Source organism: Ursus americanus, chromosome 31 (genome assembly GCF_024610735.1).
Source record: "Ursus americanus isolate L20-20 chromosome 31, mUrsAme1.1.p, whole genome shotgun sequence".
Lineage (NCBI taxonomy): Eukaryota > Metazoa > Chordata > Mammalia > Carnivora > Ursidae > Ursus > Ursus americanus.
This window is the reverse complement of record NC_142157.1, coordinates 21,621,108-21,647,051: the sequence shown is the minus strand read 5'-3', so window position 1 is coordinate 21,647,051 and position 25,944 is coordinate 21,621,108. Positions and strand designations below refer to the sequence as shown.

Here is a 25,944-nt window from a genome sequence, read left to right as displayed (position 1 = left end):
CCCACCTTGGGGCTGAGAATACAATGGGACCCACTGCAAATGCAGGCGCTAACACTCAAGCAGGCTATCTATATGCCAAAGCCTGCTGTCCCTCAGAATGACAGTTCTAAAGGTCTTGACTAATGAGAGGCCCATCCTCATAGAAAACAGAAGTCTTGGTGCCCTTTTTTAAACTCTAACTGTGGGTCTCATCACAATCTTTGGTGTAATAGACACATATTTAGTTATTTTCAATTGTGTAACACAGACTCAATACCTCCTCTAACTACGTGGACCTCAACGAAGAGAAAAAGATCTTAAATTAGTTCTCAGTGTCAACATTCTTAAATAGGTTGCCCACTCTGGCTCTACCCCATCATGGCAGTTAGAATGAGGGCTTACCGCAGGATTCAGGATTGCAATGCCCATGGCTCTCATAGTAATAGAAAATAAGAAATGACTCCACAACTCCCAGAGCCAAAAAGATACTATGTTTCAGTCATTCTTGTAATAATTTCTCAAATGTAAAACTTGGCCTCATGGTCTTAGGGTTATGAAGAGACTCATAAGGTGTCTACAAAACTCTTGTGTCCTCACCACTCGCTCTCTCTGTTCCAGAACTTTTCCTGGAGAGCCATCCTCCCCTTCTCCAACTTGGGACTACCCTGCTTCTGTGATTAATAAATGTTTCTTTGGTCATACCAAATGACTACCATCATAAGCTTCAATAGTAGAACCTACCCCTGGGAGGGGGGAGCTGCCCCCCATGCTGTGGTGAAGTTGCTACAAAGACCATTATAGGAGGTGTGGAAGGTTATCTCATGGGGCGCCTGGGTGGCTCAGCCACTCAGCGTGTGCCTTCGGCTCAGGTCATGATCCCAGGGTCCTGGGATGGAGCCCCACATCGGGCTCCCTGCTTGGCAGGAAGCCTGCTTCTCCCTCTCATACTCCCTTTGCTTGTGTTCCCTCTCTCGCTGTCTCTCTCTGTCAAATAAAAAAATAAAATCTTGAAAAAATAAAATGTCTATTCAAATCTTCTGCCCATTTTTAAATTGGGTTGTTTGTCTTGTTATTGAGTTATAAGAGTTCTTTATATATTCTGAATACAACTCTTTTACCAAATATATAATTCACAAGTATTCTCTCCTAGTCTGTGACTCATCTTTTCATATCTCAGTGGTGTATGTGGAAGCAGACAAGTTTTTAATTTTGATAAAGTATAAGTTATCAATTTTTCCTCTATTGATTACGCATTTCATGTTGTAATGTATAATCACATTTTTCCTGATCCGAGGCCATAAAAATTTTCTGTTTCCTTCTAGAAGGCTTACAGTGTTACCTCTTAAGTCTATGACCCATGTTGAGATAACTTTTTGTGTTTGGTGTGAGGTAAGAATCTAAACTCATCTTTTGACATGTAGAGATGTAATTACATGTAGAGACTATCCTCATTTTACAATCTGGAAGCCCCACCTCCAAATCCGTAAATTAATTTAAGTTTCATTTTACATGATTTGTCATGCTGAATAGAATTGCATTTATTTAAAAACAAACTTACCTGAAAGTCCACACTTGAAACTATCCCCAAACAGCAGCTCTATTCTTATTTTTATTCTTTTCAGAGCAAAGGTGATATAAAACAAGCTTTTAAATGTGATACATGTCTTACTGTCAACCACTCTTACGGAAAATGGAGGAAATCTTAACACTGTTCAAAATTTTGTAAAATCCAGATTTTTTTTCAGATTGTTAGAACTTTTTCTAAGAAACCAGCCCACAGTTTACATTCATTTGTAATTAACATACTAAATCATCAAATTTCTTATGTGGAAACTTCCTAGTTTAGAATCTTGGCTTAAAAGGATCTTCCAGCAGAAGCCCAGTATAAACCTGAGTAATGCTGAATTTTTGCTTTGAACATGCATTTCTTTAAATCACTATGTACTGAAATGTACATTTCTATAAAAAGTTTCCAATGCTCTGTGGCTTTAGAAAGAGTTTTCAAAACCCCACAAAAGCAGGGGTTCTAAGATGGAATATAGAAATATGTGATTAGCAGTGTCTAAATTTTTATTAGAAAAAGTTCTTCTAAGTACAAATATCATAAGGCAATGTCTGTTTATTAAAAATCTATGTTAATGTAAATTTTCCCTTTACAAAATGATTATAGATCTGAGTTTTCAATCCTCCAGGCTCAATCCATCCTTCTCTAATCACAAAATTTTATTTTATCTACTTACACACAAGCGCACAACTATAAAATCAGGTTTTATCACGGATATTTTACCATGTAAAACTCACTATGTGTCTCACAATGCAATATGATAAAGTATACCCCCCAAAACTTAATACTGTTATGTAGACAGGGCAAGAAGACTCAAATCCCAACATGTTGGGGTTCCAGATTATGGTGGGGATATCGTGGTGAAAGAAACAGTCAAGGCGCAGACCTCACTGAATGTCAATCCATTGTATGAGTAATATTCCCAGACAAGAAAACGTAAGTACTTTGGTAACCCCAAAATGAATGCGGACTGTTGGATGGATTGCCAACTCAAAAACACAAAGATCTGTCCACAAACTTAATGCGCAAATAGGAAAGCTATGCTGACAGATACAAACATAAAAAATATGGGTGGTTTCCCTGAAATAATAAAGTAGCAAATATATTATAAAATACATATCAAAGCATTAACATATACACTCTAAACACAAAGCATAGGGATCACACATTATATCCCACAGAATAAGGAAATGATGAGATATAATCTCTTAAAGAATACAGCTAGACCCTTGGACCACACAAAGGTTAGGGGCACCAAGCCCTGTGTACTCAAAAATCCATGTATAACGTTTGACTCTCCAAAAACGTAACTACTAATAGCCTAGTGTTGACCAGAAGTCTTACGGGTAACAGTCGAGTAACAGATATTTTGTATATGTGTTAGATACTGTGCAGAAATTAACAAACGGAAACCGCACTAGAATGGAGACAGGAGGCCGGCAGGGGGTGCTCTCATGCCCTACCACTCGCCCTCGATTGCAGACCCCCCCCCTCCCCCTGCACACACCACCCCCGACCTCCTCCCCAAGAAGAGATGGACCTTGCGCTTGGATACCACTTGACTAGCTCGCTGGAGGGGGAAGAAAGGCTTAACTCCTCCCATTGGCAACAGCCCAGCCAATGAGAGACCATCACAATTCAGCCAATCAAAAGCCACTGTACTTTCAGCTCCCAGTTTATTCCAACGGCCTTTTTGTTTATAAGAGCATTCCCAACTTCACCCTCTCTTCTACAGAAGGGCATTCTTCTTTTTTGTTCAGTGGACTTGCCTAAGGTTTGCCATGGCTTGCTTGTCCTTGATCACAATTCTCTGCTATTCCTGAATAAACCCATTTTTGCTGATAAAATAACGGATAGTTTTATTTTTAGGGTTACCAAATGTATTCTTACAGTACAGCAAGCTACAGAGAAGAAAATGTTCTCAAGAAAATCATAAGGAAGAGAAAATATATTTACAGTACTATACTGTATTTATCGAAAAAAAATCTGCACGTAAGTGGACCCACACAGTTCAAACCCATGCTATTCAAGGATCGACTGACTGTATATGGCACATTGAGCATATCCTCCAAGGCAGTGTGTAAAGGTATCACTGCATTCCAACTGAGATTCCAGTGAGAGATTTTAATCATTTTAAAAATGATTGGTCTTCACAACCTACAACTCCAATTTTCTAGAATACTAGTTTAAAAATTATATGTTAGAGAATCCTAGTGCATTAACAATAACTTACAACAATAACAAGATAATGGACATTATTTTACAATAATTTCAAAAGCACAGGTTATGCCCTATAAAATTGTCTTTAGAAATAATTATGCCCACGGATATGAATGTTCTCAAGAATTACTGACCGATTATCTTTAGTGTTTACAAATCATTCTTCGTACTTTGTGACACAAAGTTTTTCACATCTGAATGGGAGCAAATTTTGCCACTCCCAAGTTATGCCTCTGGCATATGGATTCTTTTAAGCTGGTTATTTTCAAGAAATGTCAGACTCAGGGGAAGCTCTGGAAACTGAATACAAGTTACCCATTTGCAAGAGACATTTACATTTACAAGGGAAATCTCCCTTTGTAAGGGTGTCTCCCTCCCTGTAGCAGGAAAAGAGGGGTAACTCAGTCTCTAGAAGCTCTTACCAACAGAGAAGGCAGCAACTTAAATCTGCCAACCACACCTTTGTTTAAGGTGCCTTTCCTGGTACCCTCTAATAACCGACTCCCCGCCCCCAACATCTTCTGTCTTTAGTTGAAGACAGTATTTAAAAGTATTGGTATTTAAGTGGCTATGGCCACTCTGGGGGGTTACTCAGTCTTTCTGGGTCTCTGCCATATACATGCTACCAAACTTTTGCTTTTATCCTGTTAATCTGCTGTATATCAATTTAATTATTTGACCAATCAAAAAACCTAGAAGGGAAGAAAGGAGAACTTTTCCACTGGTCTCTTTGAGAATATAGATAAGATAGATCTAGGTGTCTTTACAGAGACCAAGATGGAGTCACTCATGTCAAGCAGTGACAGAAAGCAGCCAAGGGCGTAACAGCTAAGACCAGATATCACGAAACCAACACAGGCTGGCAACACCCAGAACTGATCACCAGCAGAACCAGAAGGGGCCTGCAAAAGGCCCCAGACTGATTAAGCTCCTTTAAAAAGGGGAGGACTTTGGCAGCCCACTGTCAGACTCTCCAGACACTGACCCTTTCACGTCTGACCACACTGAAAAGGCAACTGCCACCAAAGGCTCTGTCCGATTGATCTCTGAACACAATCGAGATCGTCCACTGCTTGAACACAATAAGCAGGAGGCTCCGAGAGCTGACCGGGATCTCGCCACGTCTCATCCAACGTGCGCTCACGGACCGACTCCGTGCTTGGTTTGTGAAATTCTTACCCTTGTTGTACCTTCTTCGTTGTGCGCCGCAGAACTGTGCTTTGCTTTATGTGACGTGGATGAAGCCAGTTACATACATAGCAAAACGGAACCCTGAACCTGCTTTACGATCGTGTTAACCTTGCTTTATGACTGAATAAAGCTGACGTTGCGGAAGGACACAACTCACGTGTGGGCCTTCCTAGCCTGCTCGTGTCAGGCCTGCACTAGCTAACTTCCTAAGTGTGCACAGATAAATCCACAGCAATACTCATCTTCTTACTGGTAAAAGCAGCTGTAAATCCAGACATCACTGGGACGCAAGAACACTTCTCAAGTGTCCTCATGGCATTCAGTAGCTCTTTCAAGGGATTCTTTCTCTGTCCCCCCCAGAGAGAGGCTGCAGAAACGTTGCACCCTGAAACTGCCGAGCAGCTAATATTAGTGACTCTAAAAAGAATCAGCACACCTGGCCGAGAAGGAGATATATTTATTTCCTTTTCTTCTCTTTATGTCCCTCCTGCGGTGTGCAGGCCTCTCTTCCCTCTACTCCTCGGTTAATGCCTCATCTCCCAAAATGTTTGTGCTTCTCTATAATTCCTGAAGAAAAGCTTCATTCCTACCACCAGACCAGGGAGTCTGACAACTTCTGCTGCTTCACTTTCACCCCGAAGCCTGCCGGCTCAAGGAAACTGTCTACGGAGGGCACATTGAATTAATATACAAGGCCAGACGATGCTCCAGCAGCCCAGAGTGGTGTCGCAATGGAATCGCCCTCACTGGGACATCCATGCGTGAACAGTCCCGTCTGCGGCCTGCCTGTCACTTCTCCAGCCATGAAAAGAGGCACTCGGCCTCCTTGTGGAGAGAGGCCTGCAAAGGAAGTTGTGGAGTTATATGAGCCTCTAATAGGGCATAAAAGTCCACCCCCAGTGACCTCTGAAGTGACAGCTGGACAGTCGGACACCATTTCTTCCTGAAGGCCAGATCTTCTCATCCACCCACTCCACAAAGCCGGGGAAACAGCAGGACATTTCTGCGTGTCCCTTAGGCCCAGCCTGGCTTGCCTGCCCACGCGTCCATGAGCCCACGGCAGCCCAGCAGCACCTGCAGCCCATGTCTGGGACCGCTCCCTCCCCCCCGACAAGTGTGTCCTGCAGCTCTCACCGGACCTCAGGAACACCAGGACCGAGGTGATCCCCATCACAGCAGAAGCGGAGAACCCCCTGTAAGCCCGAAAAAGGAGGGCTCCAATGAAGACGCAGTTTTAAGAAGTAGAAAAAAAGAGACAGAATGCAAGATTTAAAGCCTCGTTTCAAATTATTTCAGATACCAGCCTCAAAGCAATTTTAAAGCGTACTGAATGTTTAAAGTCAGGACACGTACGGTATCATTACTCTTAAAAGCAAAGGAGTAAAGATACCAAAGGGAATTATATTGTTCTCAAAAATATAGTTCGATAGCCTTCATGTATGTGGAGGGTGGTGTGGAGAGGAAGGGGGTAAAAGAGAGTGAAAAGCCACTGTTGCGTTTAGCTATGTGGCCCTTTTAACAAGCTCTAGCTCACACTCGTCTTGAATTTCCGAAGCTCACAATTATGATCCCAGTGTGAATATACACGACAACAACAAAATGTCGAATAAAACATTATTACAACTTTCAGTATAAGACAGTAGAGAGTAAACAGCGCCTGATTCTCTCCCTTCCAGACTATTCACATTCTTAGAAAAGTACACGAGTCTGCACAAAACAACAACCACACATTTCGACGGCAACAGATGACTGCTTCAGAAATGTGTCAGATGCAGGGAAGAAGAGCTGTAACCAAGAGAGCATATGAAACCCCACGGAGAAATTACCAGCAGCTGATGCAACAGCAGGTCCAGGGAGAAAAAAATTAGGGTGGCTTTGACCTTGCTCCCACTGTCTGCCTTTCTTTACCTGAGCAGAGAGAGCCTGCCCCAACCAGAAAGTCAGGTGGCTGTTCTCCTGCAGGAAGGTAGCAGAGGCTGTCCAGGTGCTGCTGTGCCAAGTCCTCACTCACGGCTCCCTTTCTGCATTCTCCTGAGATTCTATCTATGCATAGTATATCATATCATATCATATCATATCATATCATATCATATTATATTACATTACATTATATCGTAAAACACTGGAGGAATGGAAGGGGACAGGAAAGGCAATTAGTCCTCATGCCCTGGGATATAAAGGGGGTGGCAGCTATGGGGAGAGCCCCACAGCCCCAGCCCTGGGTTCCAGGTGACATTTGTCATGCACCACTGCTGGCAGGAACAGAAGTCCAGGTCGATTAGGACAACCCAGGAATACATGCCCTTTCTGGCACTCATGAGATCAACACATGGGAGCAAGAGACAGATTTGAGGTCTGGTCTTTAAAAACTCAAATCGGTAAATTTACCTGCAGTTTACCACAATTTTTTTTAATTTGAATCCTAAAAATTCAGGTGTTTGTTGATAGGCTCTATGGCTCAGCCTCTCCTCTGGTGTGTGCTCTGAGAAGGGGAACGTTTCAGCCCCTGGTGGGAGCACAAGGAGTGGCTGATATGCACAAGGCTAGAGAGAGGCCTCTTCCTGCAGAGGTGTCTAAATTTAAAAGAAGCTAAAAAAAAAAAAAAACAAAAAAACCACATAAAACATGTTAAAAGATTCTCTGACAGGATTCCTCTGTGTTACAAGATCTTTGTCCCCTTAGTGCCCATGGTTCCTGGTCGCGGCACGTCCAAGAATGAAGAGGCAAACCAGACGAAGAGTGGTGGGCAGCAAGGCAAAGTTTATTGAGCAAGAGTACAAAGCTCCTGGACAGGGAGCGGGATCCAAGAGGGTTACCCTCAGGCCTTCTAAGTTTAGGGGATTTTATGAGCTCTTTTGCGAAACTATCTGAAGCAATCAGGGTATGCTGAGTCATGCCAGTCAGGGCTTTGGTCACGTATCTGTCTACCTATTAGGTTAATATCTCTGTGCTGATGGTCTTTTTTTGCTAACATCTGGGGGCTTGTGTCTTAACTGCCCTCTTGCCTGTGATACTAACAAATGCTTGGTGGTTAATTGTCTTGCTTTAGGATGTTTTGCAGAAGTCATTTCTGCAAGGGCTGCAAAGCAGAATGCCAGTGCGGTCCTGTCTACGCTACGGAACAGGAAGTCAGTGCTGTTTTCTGTTAGCTATCCTGACTCCATATTCTCTTGTCGGGGACCCTGGTCCTACTACCTAACTGTCCAACTAACTCCTAACATCTGGATGATGGGGGCAGAGTAGAAGACCGTAGGCTCGCCTCATCCCACGAACACAACTAGATAACTATCAAGTCATTCTGAATATCCCCCAAATCGGCCTGAAGTCTGACAGAATAAACTCCACAACGAAAGGGAGAGAAGAGGCCACATGAAGAAGGTAGGAAGTGTGGAGACATGGTTTAGGAGAGAAACGGACAGCGCGTGCCGCAGAGGGGAGGAGCCACTGTTGTGGAGAAGGGAGAGAGAGAGAGAGACACAGAGACAGAGAGACACAAAGGGGGATGGACAAGGAGAACATTTCCTCAAACCAATAGGTGAGGGAGAAAATGAGGAATGAATTTCGTGAGTTCCTGCAACCAATGTGGCTTCAAGCCTGGAGTGGTAAGGGTCGGTGGGCTTGGCTGGGCAGAGCCCCAAGGACCCTGCACTGGTCCTGGGGAGAAGGCAGACAAACAACCCAGGGGGCAGATGATCTGAAGGTTGCCTGGGGAACACAGTGTGGAGATTATACACTCTTGTCTCGGAGAACATCCCTGGGAGGCAACAAAGGAGCTAGCTGGCAGCATTTCCCTCCCTGCCCCTCAGCAGAAAGGCAGGAACACCTGTGGGAAACAACACAGTGCCAACACTGCTGCCTAACTTGCTTACACCCAGCCCCACACCCTTGCGCTCTGGCGGGACTGCCCTTCTCAGTCAAGCTTGCCTCAGGCCCAGCGTGGCAGGTGCCTTCCCCAGAAGACCAGCACAAACCCCAGCCCACACTACGTCTCCCGACCAGAGAATTCTGCAGGGCTTCAGTTCTAGTGAAAGTAGCATCAGGTCTCATTTCACAAGCGGACCAGAGCACACCTAATTAAAACTCACCACACTCAGGCCAAGGACCAAACACCGCCCATGGCAGGCCAGGAAAGCCTCTGCAGATGGCTGGCCCGAAGGACCGAGCAGCCAGAACACAACAGCAGAGAACACAGCACACACCGAAAACACCCCCTGAAGCGCCAGGCCCTGGATGCTTTATGACCTCTTCTTCATAAAGCCATTACTTTCAGGAACAACAACAACAACAAAAAAAACATAACTGGCTTTTCTACCAGAGAAGGCAGAGACTCAGACAAAACGCCAAGACGGAGGAATTCATTTCAAATGAAAGAACAGGTAAGGCCACGGTCAGAGATCTAAGCGAAACAGATAGAAGTAACGTGCCTGATGGAGAATTGAAAGCACCAATCATTAAGGATACTCGCTGGGCTTGAGAAAACAATAGAAAACATCAGGGAGACCCTTAACACAGAGATAAAAGAGTTAAAAAAGAATCAATCCGAAATGAAGAATGCAATAAATGAGATTGGAAACAGGATTAATGCAATGAACAGCAGATGGAAGAATCGCAGTAATGACTTTGTGACCTAGAAGACAAAATGATGGACATTAACGAAGCTGGACAAAAGAGAGAAAGAAGATTATGGAACACGAGAATAGACTTAGGGAACTCAGGGATCCATCAAGCATCATAACATTCATATCACAGGAGTCCCAGAAGAAGAAGAAGAGAGAGAAAAGGGGACAGAAAATTTATTTGAGCAAATAATAGCTGAAAACTTCCCTAATCTGGGGAAGGAAACAGACATCAGATCCAGGAGACACTGAGAACACTCAACAAAAGCAGACCAACACCAAGACATAGTGTTATTAAATTTGCAAAATATTGTGATAAAGAAAAAAAATCTTAAAAGCAGCAAGACAGGGGTGCCTGGGTGGTGCAGTCGGTTAAGTAGCCGACTCTTGACTTCGGCTCAGGTCGTGATCTCAGGGTCATGGGATCAAGGCCCATGTCAGGCTCCCTGATTGATTGATTTTTGGCTCAGGTCATGAGCTCAGGTCATGAGATTGAGCCCTGTGTTGGGCTCACACTGGGCGTGGAGCCTGCATAAGATTCTGTCTCTCTCCCTCTCCCTCCCCCACCCCTGCTGCCTTGAATGCACTCTCTCTCTAAAAAAATAAGAAAAAAAATTTTTTTAAATATATGGCAACAAAAGATAATGAAAATCCAACAGTTCAAAATCTTTGGGATGCAGCAAAAATGGTCCTGAGAGAGAAGTATATAGCAATACAGGCCTACCTCAAGAAGCAAGAAAAATCTCAAACAACCTACCTTTACACCTAAAGGAACTAAAAAAATAAATAAAAAACAAAGCAAAAAAAAAAAAAAAAAAAGCAAGTGAAGCCTAAAGCCAGTAGAAGGAAATAGTAAAGATCAGAGCAGAAATAAATGATATAGAAACTAAAAAACAATAGAACAGATCAATGAAACCAGGAGCTGGTTCTTTGAAAAAATTAGTAAAATTGATAAATCCCTAACCAGACTTATCAAAAAGAAAAGAGATTACAGTGACTGCGTGGCTCAGTTGGTTAAGCATCTGACTCCTGGTTTCAGCTCAGGTCATGATCGCAGGGCTGTGAGACTGAGCCCCACGTCGGGCTCCACACTGGGCATGGAGTCTGCCTAAGATTCTCTCTCTCCCTTGCTCTCTGCCCCTCTCCCACTCACATTATCCTCTCTCAAAGAAAGAAAGAAAGAAAGAAAGAAAGAAGGAAAGAAAGAAAGAAAGAAGGAAGGAAGGAAGGAAGGAAGGAAGGAAGGAAAGAAAGAAAGAAAGAAAGAAAGAAAGAAAGAAAGAAAGAAAGAAAGAAAGAAAGAAAGAAAAAAGGAAAGAAAAGAAAAAGGACCCAAATAAACAAAATCAAAAATGAGAGAGGAAAAATAACAACCAACACCACAGAAATACAATTATCAGAGATAAGAAAAACTATATACCAACAAATTGGACAAACTGGAAGAAATGGTTAAATTCACAGAGAAACATATAATCCACCAAAACCAAAACAAGAAGAAATAGAACAGACTGAAAACAAGCAAAGAAATTGAATCAGTAATAAAAAATCTCCCAACAAACAAAAGTCCAGGACCAGATGTCTTCACAGGAAAATTCTATCAAATATTTAAAGAAGAGTTAATATCTATTCTTCTCAAGCTATTCTAAAAAATTGAAAAGGAACAAAAACTTCCAAATTCATTCTATGAGGCCAGCATTACCCTGACACCAAAATCAAAGACTCCACTAAAAAGAAAACTACAGGCAATATCCCTGATAAAAATGGATGCAAGAAGTCTCAATAAAATACTACCAAACTGAACCCAAGAAGACATTAAAAGAATCATTCACCACAGTCAAGCGGCATTTATTCCTGGTTTGCAAGTATGGTTCAATATTCATAAATCAATCACCGTGATACACCACATTAAAAAAAGAAATGATAAAAACCACACCATCCTCTCAGTAGATATAGAAAAAGCATTTGACAAAGTACAACATCCATTCACGGTAAGAAACCTCAATATGTTCGGAGGGAACATATTTCAATATAATCAAGGCCATATAAGAAAAACTCACAGCTAATATCATCCCCAATGGGAAAAAACTGAGAACTTTCCCTCTATGGTCAGGAACCAGACAGGAATGCCCACACTCACCCATTATTGAACATAGTACTAGAAGTCCTAGCCACAGCAATCAGACAACAAAAAAGAAATAAAAGGCATCCAAATTGGCAAGGAAGAAGTAAAATTTTCACTATTTGCAGATGACATGATACTATATATAGAGAAAACCTGACAGACTCCACCAAAAAATTGCTAGATACACAAATTCAGTAAAGTCGCAGGATACAAGATCAATGTACAGAAATCTGTTTCATTTCTATACACCAATAACAAAGCAGCAGAAGGATAAATCAAGGAATCGATCCCATTTACAACTGCACCAAAAGTCACAAGATACCTAGGAATCAATGTAACCAAAGAGGTAAGAGAACTGTACTCTGAAAACCATAAAACACTGATGAAAGAAACTAAAGAAGATGCAAATAAATAGACATTCCATGCTCATGGGTTGGAAGAACAAATATTATTAAAATACTATACTACCCAAACCAATCTACACATTTAGTGCACTCCATATCAAAATACTAACAGCATTTTTCACAGAGCTAGTACAAAATTTGTATGTACAAAAGACCCCGAATAGCCAAAGCAGCCTTGAAAAAGAAAAGCAAGCTGGAGGCATCACAATTCCAGACATCAAGTTATATTACAAAGCTCTAGTGATCAAAACAGTATGGTATTGGCACAAAAAAAGACACACAGATCAACAGAACAGAATAGAAAACGCAGAAATGAACCCACACCTATATAGTGAATCTTTGACAAAGCAGGAAAGAACACCCAATGGGAAAAGGACAGTCTCTTTAACAAATGGTGTTGAGAAAACTGGACAGGAACATGCAAAAGAATGAAACTGGACTACTTTCTTACACCATACACAAAAACAAATTCAAAATAGAGTAAAGACATAAATGTGAGACATGGAACCATTAAAATCCTAAAGGAGAACACAGGCAGTAACCTCTCTAACATCGGCCGTAGCAACTTCTTTCTAGATATGTCTCCTGAGACAAGGGAAGCAAAATCAAAAATAAACATTAGAACTACATCAAAATAAAAAGCTTCTACACAATGAAAGAAACAATCACCAAAACTAAAAGGCAACCAATGGAATAAGAGAAATATTTGCAAATGACATATCTGATAAAGGGTTAATATCCAAAATATATAAAGAACTTATAAAACTCAACACCCTGGGACACCTGGGTGGCTCAGTTGATTAAGCATCTGCCTTCAGCTCAGGTCATGATCCCAGGGTCCTGGGATCAAGCCCCGCATTGGACTCCCTGCTCAGCGGGAAGCCTGCTTCTCTCTCTGCCTGCCACTGCCCCTGCTTGTATGCTCTCTCTGTCAAATAAATAAATAAAATCTTAAAAAAAAAACACAAAACTCGACACCCTAAAAACCAATAAAAAATGGACAGAAGCCACGAATAGACATTTTTCCAAAGAAGACATACAGCTGGTTAACAGACATGAAAAGATGTTCACTGATCGTCAGGTGATATATGGAAGTGCTGAATCACTAAATTGTACACCTGAAACTAACACTACACTGTATGTTACCTAACTGGAATTTAAATAAAAACTTAAAAAAAAAAAAAAGATTCTCTAACTTGGAAGGACACTGTTCTCAAGGTGTAAGGAAAAATTATACTTTTGAACAATATTTACTATAAGACACAGAAAAAATCTTTAGAAAGCATTTGCTTTGCATTCTCAATAAAATACAAGAAAACCTGAAGTAAGAAATGAAGGGTGAGGTGTTTTAAAAGCTTACTTAGATGCTTCCTAAGATGTAAACTGAAGGGATAACGTGCAGGCTGAGACGAGAAAAAAATTGTAAAGAATAAAAATGGAATAGATGTACTGTTTTAGACAGGGCAAAACAGACGACTGACACTACAGAAAAATCACTTAGAAATGTAGAGGACAGATCTGAGAGGCCATCCCAGAGGGCAGAGGGAAAAGACAAGGAGAAAACTGAAATCAGAAAAAGAAATAAAATTGTTGACATGGAAAGGCAGCGGTGGGGAAGAGGTTCAGCACTGGAAGACAGAAAATGAAGGATCGCTTCACAGAATACAACCAGAGTGTGTGGAACACATCACAGAATCCATGATAGGATACTAAACAGAATAAATAGAAAAATAGAATAACTGGGCCAGTGGATTAAAAAAGCTTACAGACAAAGTTAACCAAAAGAGGTCACTGAAAAGACACACTGCTATAAATTTAACAGCAAGAAAGAAAAGAAAGAACATTCCTCTCAGGGTCCGTAACGCAAAAAATCAAACAGGTTACTTTTGAGAAAATAAAAGTTAAGATTACTCTTATTTGTTTTTCAGGGCCCTAAAAAGCAGAAAATAGAAGAACAGAAATCTTACAAAAATTTTAAGACCCCCCCCAAAAAAAAAAGTGGAGTCATGATGCAACAATTCAGTACTTCTATGTGAAAAATAAGAATTGCATCCTTAAATATCTGAAGTTCCAGAAACACCATCATCCACCTTCCGAGGCTAAAATGTTTCAGGATTTATGCCAGCTGACCAAGAAAGCAATGGAAACAAAGACCTGAAGAAGTGGGGAGGGGCTCATTTACAGTGGCACTGAGCATTGAACAACAGAAAAGAGAACCTAAACAGTATTTCTAGATTTGTTTGGTTTTTTTTTGAGATTGTATTTATTTGAGAGACAGAGACTGAGCTTGAGAGTGAGTGGGGGGAGGGGCAGAGGAAAAGGGAGAAGCAGACTCCCTGCTGAGCTGAGCAGAGAGCCAGACAGGGGCTCCATCCCAGGACCCTGGGATCATGACCTGAGCCAAAGGCAGACAGACACTTAACTGAACGAGCCACCCAGGAGCCACAGTATTTCTAGATTTGTAAGCAAGAGCTTAATTCAAATTAAAAAAAAAAATTCTCAAAAGCAAAAGTACATGATAGAATAATAATAACTTAATAAAAGCTCACCCCTTTTGCCACATGCCAAAAGAAGTACTAGAAGGAGTAAAGGTTTAAATATTTAAAAATCCATTTAGGATGTACACTTATCTCAGCATCTCAAATACATTAGTAAATGAACTGTAAGTTTATCAATTCAGAAGCGGAATTGGGAAAGAAAAGTAGATATAAGTGACAGAATACAGAAAGGTTGAAAACTTGCACAGATTAAATAACCACAGACATAATTAAATGTTAACGAAATCAGAAAATCAATTTAAACGCACGGTAAAGAAAAGTTTCATACTTTTGATATTTATAAACCTCTTGTAAATCTGTAAGAAAGTAGTCTATCTTTTTTTAAGATTTTATTTAATTTATTTATTTTATTTATTTATTTGAGAGAAAGAGCATGTGTGCACACGCAAGCAGAAGGGGCAGAGGGAGAGAATCACAAGCAGGCTCCTCACAGAGCACCAGGAGCACGAGGCGGGATTCAATCTCAGGACCCTGAGATCATAACCTGAGCAGAAGCCAAGAGTTGGACGCTTAACTGACTGAGCCTCCCAGGCACCCCAGAAAATAGAGTATCTTGATAGAAAGATAGATAAGAGTATGAAGAGCCAACTTAGAAAGGAAAATTTAAAAATACCACGAAAATTAAACACACCAGTAAACAAGTAAATACAAATTAAGACATCAATAAAATATTATCTCTTGAGAATGAAAGTAAAAAAATGAAAAAGAATTCTAATACACAGAACTGTCAGGAGTTTGAGTCAATGGTCATTCTCATACTAACAGGAGTATAAATTAAAGCAACTATTGTTGTTGGACAAATCATAGCAACATTTTAAAATTTCATATTTCTTTGATCTGGCTCCGCCACTTCTATGAATTTATCTGAATAATCAAAAATATGTGCAAGGTATAAAGTTATTCATTTTAAAGTATAAATCAAAAGAAAAAATAATAAATAACCCAAATGTACAAAAGGCAAGAATAAATTATGGTAGATGCGCACAAACACTGTGTTCTAAAAATTATGTTGCAGAAAGAAAACTAATGACATGAAGAAAAGTTCAGATGTTGTTTAAAAACTTTTACTAACCCGTACCAAAATATGCACAGCAGAATTGCCAGATATGTGCATACGAAGTTATTGAAAATATGAATAGTACCCATGTTTAGGACATTGAAATAACAGGCAGTTTTCTTTTTCTGTGTTCATCTAAAAAACACGCAATAAAGTCTCCGCAGTAGCAGTCACTACGATAATGAGTTGGGATGTAACACAATGGACTTTTGATGTCTGCCCTCCGTGGAAGCCCAGGTTTCCAACAGGGAAAAGTCAAAGTTGTACTGCAGGGAGAAAGGGTCACAGAGAGCAGAAAGGCAGCTCACTCAGGAAAATGGCAGGTAAACCTCTTTAGGAAAGCAGAGAAGTAGAAGTATGGTCCCTACATCTCTGGAAAACTCAGTCTAGTCATCCCAGATGGGGCAATGAAATGGGCAACAACTACCAGCACATTCAAAACATAGCTGCTGCTATCTGGGAAATCCCAGTCGGCCACGGATCCTGAATTGTCACCATGGATGTTAAAGTCAGAATGGACACTGCCACTAACAGGCACCAAGCCACAGCCAGGACCTGGATACTTCCCTGGAGGGACCTGAGAATTCCAAGCCACCTAGCTACACGGACTTACTCCAGCCACGAGGTTAACATCACGATAGTCCAATCTCTCATTTCTAATGACTGAATATTTGAGAACTCACTTATGACATTATTGCAGATTTTACTGACTTCTTTTATAATCAAAAATGAAATTAACAGCAAGAAAGGATATTTGATTAATATTTTTTTTTAATTCCAACCACCTGGAAATTTAAAAGTACTCTCCTAAATCACTATGGAGAGAAACATTATTTAAAATTTTGGTGTAATTATAGGGGTACCTGACTGGCTCAGTCAGTAGAGCATGAAACTCTTGATCTCAGGCTTGTGAGTTTGAGCCCCATACTGAGTGCACTTCAAAAAAAAAATCTTTAAAAAAATTAATGTAATTATAAACAATTTAGCATATATTTTTTTTAAATCAGAGCACTATGTATCCAAACTTAAGGAACAGATCCAAAGCTGCATTCAAAGGAAAATTCATAGTAGTAAACATTCTGTAACAAAGAAAAACAAAAACAAAAACAAGACATTAAGTTGGAAAAAAGGAATAATTTTTAAAAGATGAACAACACAAAGGAAATAACAAGATGGAAAACATATCCGAATTGAGAAATAAACCCAAGAGCTGGTTGTATGAAAAACAAATCCATGACAGACTCTGACAAAGCCTATTTGAAAGAGAAAGCATCCATCGTAATGGGGTTATATTTTGAAAATTATTATTAAATTTTTCTCTTTTGTCTTTCTGACTTTGACATGACTTTTCCCTCAGTCATTTTAAAGCATGCTTTGGGGGTTCTGGAGAGATAAAGAAGACTTGTTACTGAAAAAAATGCAAAGAGAAAGAATTAGGTGATATTCAGCTTTAACCAAGCAAAACAAGATATGTTACAGTCCCGAGAAGAGATTTCCAAATTCTTCTCATTCTCCCTCTTTAGCAAATAACCACCTTACTTGGAAGACACAGCTTCTGGAGCTTTCTCAATCTTTTCACTCCTGGTCCCCATGAATTACCATTAAAGCTTAGGTTTGAATTAGGCTTGGAGGTTTAAGTCAGGACAAAAGAAAATATGAGGGACAAGGGTAGCCTGCACATTCCCAACTGGGAGCAGAGGTGGAAAGAAGACAGAGAAAGGAAGAGGAGAGGTCTGGCTTGGGGACAGGAAGGTAAGGGTAACCACAAGAGTAGAGGGAGGTTGGCCTTCTCCCCCAGCTAGGACTCTGAAAAGAGATCACCTCTTGGACAGCCTCCCATCCTGAAATTAACCTGGAGTAGGGTCACATGTACTTCATGGGGCAAGTAGAAGGAGGCCCTATATTTAATTTCCCGAACCAGCCTTGGTTCTTAGATGTTTAGATGGGTCTCAGAAATAGCTGGGAGACTGGCTATGGAGCTAGCTAGCCAGACCTGGGCGAGACAGCATCAGAGCAAATGTTGCAGAGTGACAACACAGGATAGGACTAAAACAGAATCTTCACCAGATCCCTGAGAGGTAGCATCAGGTGGGAGCTCAATGAGGGCGACAGAGTGGGGGGACCAATAAGGTAGACTACCCGAGGAAAAAGAATGAGCCACAAACTGCAGCTTTCCTACCTGGCTATCAGCAGGGTGGTACCCAGCCATCAGGTGGAAAATGGACAACATCACTCTGGAGATTAGAAGAGTCAAAGGATACCATGATCATGAACCCCAACTCTTAACCATACCAATACATCATGTAAGCCCTCCTCCCCCCTTATATCTGGGTGTCATCTTCAAGAAGAAATGGTGAATACAACATGAAACAATATGAAAAATGGAGCATCGGCTCCTAGAAAGAATAAATATTACCAGAAAGAGTTGCTTAAATTGTCACATCTGATTAAGCTTTAACCTGGAGACACACACGCGCACACACACCATCTTGCCCAGCACCTAAGAAAGACTACATGGCAGGGACATTAAGAGCGTGGGATTCTGGACCCACCTGGCCTGGGTCTGACTCCTGGGCCCACAATTCCCCAACCCTATGACTCTGGGCAATTTACTTCATTTCTCTGTGCCTCAGTTTCCTCCACTATAAAATGAAGATAATTATAGTTTCTCTTAGTAGTTCTAAGGATCAAGTGAGCTAATAAATGTAAAGTGCTCAGATCAATATCTGGCCCATAAAAACATTCACTAAGTGTTGGCTATCCTTACTGCTTTTAACATTACTATTATTACTTTTACCTATTACCTACAGTATGGGGCTCATGAAGGAAAGGTCAGATCAGCTACAGAAAAATTAAGAAATTATAATTTCTCGGGGTGCCTGGGTGGCACAGTCGCTTAAGTGTCCAACTCTTGGTTTTGGCTCAGGTCCTGACCTGGCTCAGGTCGTGGGATCGAGCCCCGCTTCAGGCTCTGAGTTCAGCAGGGAGTCTGCTTGAGAATTTTTCTCCCTCTTCCTCTGCCCCTCCCGCTCATGCTCTCTGTCTCTCTAAAATAAATAAATAAATCTTTAAAAGAAATTATAATTTCTCTACATAATCAAGTAGTATAGATTAAAATGTAGACCCCTGCTATATGAATAATTAAAATCATAAATGATAAAGGGGATATAAAATATATCAGAGAGGTTTTAAAAAAATAACAGAATGGTATAAAAAAATCTTTGAATCAGATTCAGAAAAACATATGAATTACCTATATTAGCTCAGGAAGTATGCAAAGTAGAAAAGAAGGATGCCAACAGAAGCTGAAAAATTCATCAAAGAATTACCTCAAAAAAGGCCTAGGACCAAGTAATTCAATTAGTGCATTCTTTCAAAATTTCCCCAAGGGGGCGAGGCCAAAATGAATAACAAACAGTACCAAGGCCTGGGAAAAGATGGAGTGCTCCCCAGATCACTGGAAAGCTATGCTATCTACAGTGTACAAACCTGCATCACATAAAACTAGAAGCCACTATTTTTCTCAAACGCTTTGTTACTCCAGGATTTCTTAGTGCCTCCAATACGCTGTAAAATCCTAATAGGAGGGCCGTGGGAGATTGCTCCTGCACTTCAAGATTTCTTCCAGGCTCCCCAAGACCCTTCTTAATGACTATGACACACAGGAGCCTGGGATCGTGCAATCAGAAGATTAAGAAGGTCCAAGAGCCAAGAATATACAGAAGGAAACAAAGAAAAAGGGATTCACAAGAGATAAGCAGAGGAGAAGAGACAGTACACAAAACCGCAGTAATAATAGCAATGCTGAGGCACAAAACAGCACATTCTTCTGGTGAAAATGTAAACCGAATCAACTCTTCCAGGAGGTAACTGGCCATATGTGTTTGGAACCTACAAGGTACATACTCTTCAACCTAATAACGTGACTTCAATCACTCCATCCTGGAGAATTCATTGAATAAGAAGATAAGGATTTACATACAAGGATGTACTTGATAGAATTATTAACAGCAAATAAAACAAAAACAAAACACGAAACCGTCTAAATGTCTAGAGCTACAGTTAAATAGATGGCATAGTCACATGATGAATTATCCAACAATTAAAAGCAATGTTTGGGAGTGGGGGATTAATGACATGTATTTGTCTCATTTTTTTAGGAAAAAAAGGTAGACCACAAACTACAAAGTATAATTTTAAGTATATTTTTAAAATATATATAGGTAGGAAAAACTACTAGAAGAATATAGACCAAACCCTTAATATGATCTGTGGGTGGTAGAGCTCAGAGTGAATATTTTTTAATACATTTCTCATATTACCTAACTTTCTGCAACAAGCATGTATTACTCTTATAACCAGAAGGAAAGATAAAAACCAAATAATTACTGCACATGGATAAATACTCCTATGAGTGAAAAAGAACAGTTTTAAGTCTCCATTCACTAAGGACAAAAACAGTCTCAACGCTGTGCACAGAATTCTCCCGAACGTGAATCTTACACGGGTGCACTGTAAAGCATCAAGACAAAAAGCAAACCAACCGAATCCCTCTACAGACAGGCTGTGCAGCCTCTCTTGGGGGTTTTCAGCACACGGTTACCGAGAAGGGGCCTCAGCACCCATTTCTGCAAAGTGCAGCTGTTTGAGTTATTTCCCCTGGTTCGAAGAACCTCCATATGGAGGTACAGGCTTCACAGGGGAGGTTGAGGCAGTGTGAGGACTTACACGCGCGCGCACACACACACACACACACACACACACACACACACCCCAACACACATTCAGACACCCAAACGCACTCAATCCTGCGGTCCCAGCCCGACAGCTCGAAGCGAGCCCTGCGGCTGCAGCCGCGCCCCATCCGCGCCCCGCAGGCGCGGAGCCCCCTCCCTCCCGCCGCCCCGCGCCGCGGGTACCTGTTCGTGGTGCGCGGTAGCTGGGTCGCCGGGCTCCGGAGCGTCCTCAGCGCGGCGGGCGTGCCGCGGATGGTGTCCCTGCTCTCCTCCACCAAGAACCTGCACCGCCAGGAAGAAAACTAAGTTGTTACACCTCGCTGGCAGGCTCGACAGCGCGCTCGCACCTGGCTCGCGCGCCCCGGCTCCCCAGGCAGCTCCGCAACCCCGGAGTTTGAAGACGCTTAGGGCGGGAAGGAAGGGAAAGCACGGACCAGAAGGGCGAGCCCGGGAGACGGCCGGGGACCCGACGGCAGGTCCTGCTCGGCAGCGACGCTCGCCGGAGCCCTCACAACCTTCTCCACCGCAGCCCCTGCCCATCCGGTCCCAGCGTCGCCCCTCGGTGACCCCCGCCCGGCCAGTCCTGCCTCCTGGACGCCCCCCTCCCGGCCCGCCCTCGTGCGACCGCCGCCCGTCGGCTTCCCTTCGCGGCGGCCCAAAGTCGGCGCCCCGAGTGGGGCGGCCGGGCGGCGGGGCAGCCCCGGGGGGACGCGCGGAAGGCGGGGGGCGGCCCGGGCGCCACGGGTGGGTTACCTGGAGCGGGCGGGCGAGTCGGTGGAGCACCAGAGCAGGCGCAGCAGCAGCAGCAGCAGCAGGCTGGCGAGCAGGGCGAGCAGCGCGCCCCCCGGCCGCATCCTGAGCCCCACGCACGGCCGCCGCCGCCGCCGCCGCTGCCCCGGCGAAGCGCAGCCCGGCCGGCCCGACTCGCAGCTCCCGCCGCCGCCGCAGCCACGCACACCTCCAGCGTTCAAAGGCGGCGGGGAGGGGCGACGACGGCGCGCGGCGCGGGCCCGCACTCCCGGGCGCCCCGGCCCAGCCTGCGCCGTGTGCGGGGGGCAGCGGGAGAAGGCGCGTGCCGGCTCTCGCCTTCTCGCGCCCAGCCCCGGACCGCGGAGCTCGGCGCTCGGGTTGGCAGTGACGATTCGCCGAGCTCGCCTCTCCTCTCCTCCCGGAGGCGCTCCCAGCTGCTGCGGGCTCTGGCCGCCGCCGCCGCCGCCGCTGCCGCCGCCGCCGCCGCGCGGGGTCACCTGAAGGTTGGGACTCGCGAGCTGGACTCGGTGCTGATTGGGCTCCAACTTTTGTGAGCCCTCGCCTCCTCCTGAGCGCCCGCGGGCCCTGCCTCGGAGCCCACGCAGCTCACTCAAGCACACCACAACTCCTTCCGCGTCCCCGCGGTGGAGAGCAAGGACTTGGAGGGGTGGCAGAGGAGAGAAGAAAGGGCCCACTTCAAAACTTTTAAAACTGTGTCGTCGCTCCGCTGGATCGCCCCACGCAAACGCTGCTAGGGGCTTGGTTTTGTCGGGTAGATCCTGGTACCCAAGAGAAGGAGTAACCGTCCCGTACTTAAACGCAGGTTCAGAGGCACAGAGAATGGATTTCCAGGAGCCAGGCAGTCTTGAAGGGTTGGCATACTACCCCCTGAAGGCCGAATTCGGCCCCAGCCTGTTTTTGTAAATAGTGTTTTTGGAACACCTGCATGCCCGTGCCTTCGTATTATCAATGGCTGTATGTACCTGTGTTACCTGTGACTGCTTTTGCGTTACAAGGGCGGGGTCGAGAGGTGGTGACAAAGATCATATGGCCACAAAGCCTAAAGTATTTATTTGTCCCTTTCCAGAAAAACTTAGCAGAGCCCTGGTCTAAATCATGTTGGTCTAGATCATATTAGTTAGATACTGGAAAATCATTCCTTGACAGCGTGATACGGTCTGGCTCTCCTCTTTCAGCCCCAAGCTCTGCTGTCCTCGTGCCTCAGGCACACTGCGCACGTCTCCTGCCGTGCAACCTCAGTTTTGCTCCTGACTCAACCCTTGAGGGAGCTCAGTAAACCATAAACCCAAAATTGTTACATGGGGGCTCATTAGTCCATTCACTCTACTTTAGTGCTTTGATTTGAGCTTTTTCCAAAAGCAACACCTGGACTCTGCCACCTTGCAAATACCTTGATAAGGTACTTCGGGAAGGCTTAACCTTTGGAAAGGCTTTAATGAGTTAGCTTTCCCAAGTGACAAAAGTATTTGTATTTCATTTGGAGTCTCCTAGAGGCATAAGGTCTTAACCTGAAAGACCCACGGGACAGCCTTTGGGCGAGCAAATTGGCCAGACAGCTCAATAAAGCCGTTGCCAGGGATTTTGTCACTGAAAAAATAACATCTATCAGGAAGAGAAATATGGGCTGCCTAGTTTCTTTCTACTAATCCTGCATTTACTCTAATTAAAAATATTTAGTTGAAAACAAACCAGAACTTTGCATGTAGTGGTAGATCATTAAATGTTTGGTCAATGAATAAAACACCTAGCAACGAATACTTTTCTTAAAAAGAAAAAGGAGGAAAATAAACTGAAAATAGGTGTGACTGGATATAGGATTTCCTTCCATAGCTCACTCTTGCTGTTAAAATATGTACAAATCAATAAAGAAAAAAATGCTCCTTTTACATATGGCTGACATTTTTAGGAATATGGCTGCTTTTCTGAGTAGGACATAATAAAGTAATACTATAGTCAGGTGGTGCTAAAATAAATAAAGCAACCCAGTTCTACATGTTTGAAAGTTAAGCATTCTGTTGGACAAGTAGAATACGGCACAATTATCTTGAAAATGAAAAGTTGTCTGGATTTGGGAGATAGTCTGAATTTTATTTCTCTTAGAGCAGAATTGTACAGACAACTCATACTGGAGATGGTTTGCAGAAAAAGAAAAGGGCATTATTGTATCAGCCAGGAAGCTGCAATTTCACCTAATTTACTAAAGTTTAATATTTCAGCACAGCTGGGCTCAAGGCAACAGCAGAAGAGTCAGCCTTGCACTGGGCTCCCTAAACACCCTTGCTGTAAATGAAGTTACTTTTTATCAAGCCAATGGCTATCAGCAGGGGACTCACAAAAGCCCATTTTAATTGGAAAACCAAGTGTAAATTTGCAATGGGAATTCTGAACCCAGTGTTAAAATTTGACAGTAGGGAACTTTACCACCAGCTTTGTAAATGAAGACTTGGGTTGATAAGTTATGAATTATCCTTCTTCTCCTTGAGAGATTAAAAAAAAAAAAAAACCTGACAAAAACATGAGTGCTTAAATATTATCAGCCACAGGACCCAAACTGGAAAACTGTGTATTTGGTAATTTACAATTAGCAGTTTGACCAACAACCTCAAAGATCCATTTTGGTCATTCGAGTAATCTGCTAAGGCCCAGAATCTAAACAGAAACTCTGGCTGATGTGTAGAAGTCTGAGCTGGTGTTTGAACCTATGAACCTATCTCACTCATCCAGTCTGCCCAGCATTTGCCTCTCATTTGCCTTTGTTATTCTTTGGTTAACACCGTGAGTGCCCTTACTTTCAGAAAATCACCATTAAAACCTGGTTGGAAAGTACTGACATATAAAAAATGTCCAAATAATTGAAAATCTTCCTGCAAGTTGGAGTTTCTCATTTTCAGTGGAAGTTTTTAAACATTTCCATGTGCACAGGCTTGGGGAATCATGAAGAAAAATCCCAAATATCAAGTGGCTACTGTATCCACTTGTACACATGAGTATAAACTCTCAGTATAGAGAAACGCAGAAAATTGGTAAACCCAAGAATCGTTTCCTTCATTTGGGTGACATTTTTATCTCCCTGATAGAAAGGGTGATTTCTGATGTCTTCAGGCTGCCTGATTGGTTTTAGTAATATTAGAGATTTGTGAAGACCAAAGAACAATAGCACATTCATAAATATTAAAGTATTCCTTGGGGGAGGAAATTCATAAGGATAGTATAACCAAGGCTACATATTTTCAATAAATCATAAGATACAAATAAAAGTAGAAATAACGTCCAGAAATCAACAACCTTGTATGAGAGGGAGCTATGTTTCCAAATGTTTTATTACAGATTTCTCCCACTGCTAATTGAATATTTAAAAAATTGATGCAATTCCATGCATAAAGTAGTTTTAACTTTAAAGATAGAACACCTAAGATGATATACAAATTTCACATAGGTCTTACACTTATAAGAAATCTAATCTGTGGCTTAACTAAAATTACAGAACAACCAAAAAAAAAGAGTTATGATTCACAGTGCAAAAAAATTTTTTAATGTATAAAACATTCAAACTTCAAAAATTCCTCTCTCTGAAATCCACTTAAAAGATCATCAAGGACCAAAAAGAGAAATGGAAACTATTTATCCTGGAACCGTAAAATGGCCACAATCCTATTCCACAAACTCTCAAGAATATCTACAAAAGGTGAACCAATTGGACAAGAACACCAAGTTCAAGGCTCATCGGCCCTATTTATGAACTTAAATTTGTGGGGTGGGAGGAATGGAAAAGTGTCTGAAGGCCTTACTGATGTACAATTTGGAAGAGCAAAGTCTGGGAGTAGGTCACATCAAAAATGAGTAGCGATTAGTTTAAATGGCCAGGGTTACAGAGCTAAAAGAGAGATGGTGACCAATATTTCTGTGTCCAGGGAACACAGCTTTCTAGCCAGAGGAATGATGACCTAGAGATAATGCTAATCTTGAAGAGAGAGGCTACAAAAAATTGATTAAAATCAATTTACCAAAGACAAATTAGTACCTAATCTATGTATTCAATAAACAAAAGGCCCTCAAGCCATTGGTTTTTATACTGAATTGGCCTCTCCCAGAGTATCCTACCTGATTCCACAGTTTGCAAGATCAGGCAGAACTCCAGCTGGTTCGACAGATGGGGGGTGGGGTTGCATGTGCAAAGATAATGTCCCCAAACCTGCCACGTTCTCTCCTCAATTTCTCTTTCCCACCACTTCATTGTGTACAACCTACACTATAAGCAGATAAATAACTAGACCAAAAAATATCCAATAGCAAGCCCTTCATGCAAAACTAAGTTTCAACAAGTAGGCAGATGAAAAGGAAACACTGCCAAAAATTTTCCATTCACCACATTCTTGGCAAGTAGCAGAAAAAATACAGGCATGATTTCTTTCAAAGATGAGTAAGCAAAAGGGGAAAAAAATGATACAAAATGTAAAAGGAAAGGAATGTAACCAATAAAAAGGAAAATGAAGACTATAGGCTGGAACAAGACTTACTCCAGGAAACAGCAGAAAATGTAAGCAACAATCACTTCATACTGCCCAGGAAATGAAACACAAACACTGTGATAGAAAAACCCAAAGAAGAAATAAGAACTGAAAGAAGAGATAGCAGAACAATCGTATGGAAAGTGAGCTGATGACAATAGAAAAAACACACAAACAGAAACCATACAGAACTTAAACCTTAGAAGCCAGAGCAGAAT

At 42.3% G+C, this 25,944-nt stretch overlaps 1 protein-coding gene across 1 annotated transcript in view; it reads right to left on the bottom strand.

The window, feature by feature from the left end:
- Window positions 1-21,356, bottom strand: part of ST8SIA6 (ST8 alpha-N-acetyl-neuraminide alpha-2,8-sialyltransferase 6) — a 133,461-nt gene extending 112,105 nt beyond the window's left edge. The window contains exons 1-2 of the mRNA XM_045787618.2: window positions 21,201-21,356; window positions 20,631-20,729 (exon numbers count right to left, since the gene is read on the bottom strand). Coding sequence (XP_045643574.1) covers window positions 20,631-20,729; window positions 21,201-21,301 — 200 coding nt within the window. The 5' untranslated portion in view covers window positions 21,302-21,356. The remainder of the gene's footprint in view (window positions 1-20,630; window positions 20,730-21,200) is intronic.
- Window positions 21,357-25,944: the final 4,588 nt, after the last annotated feature.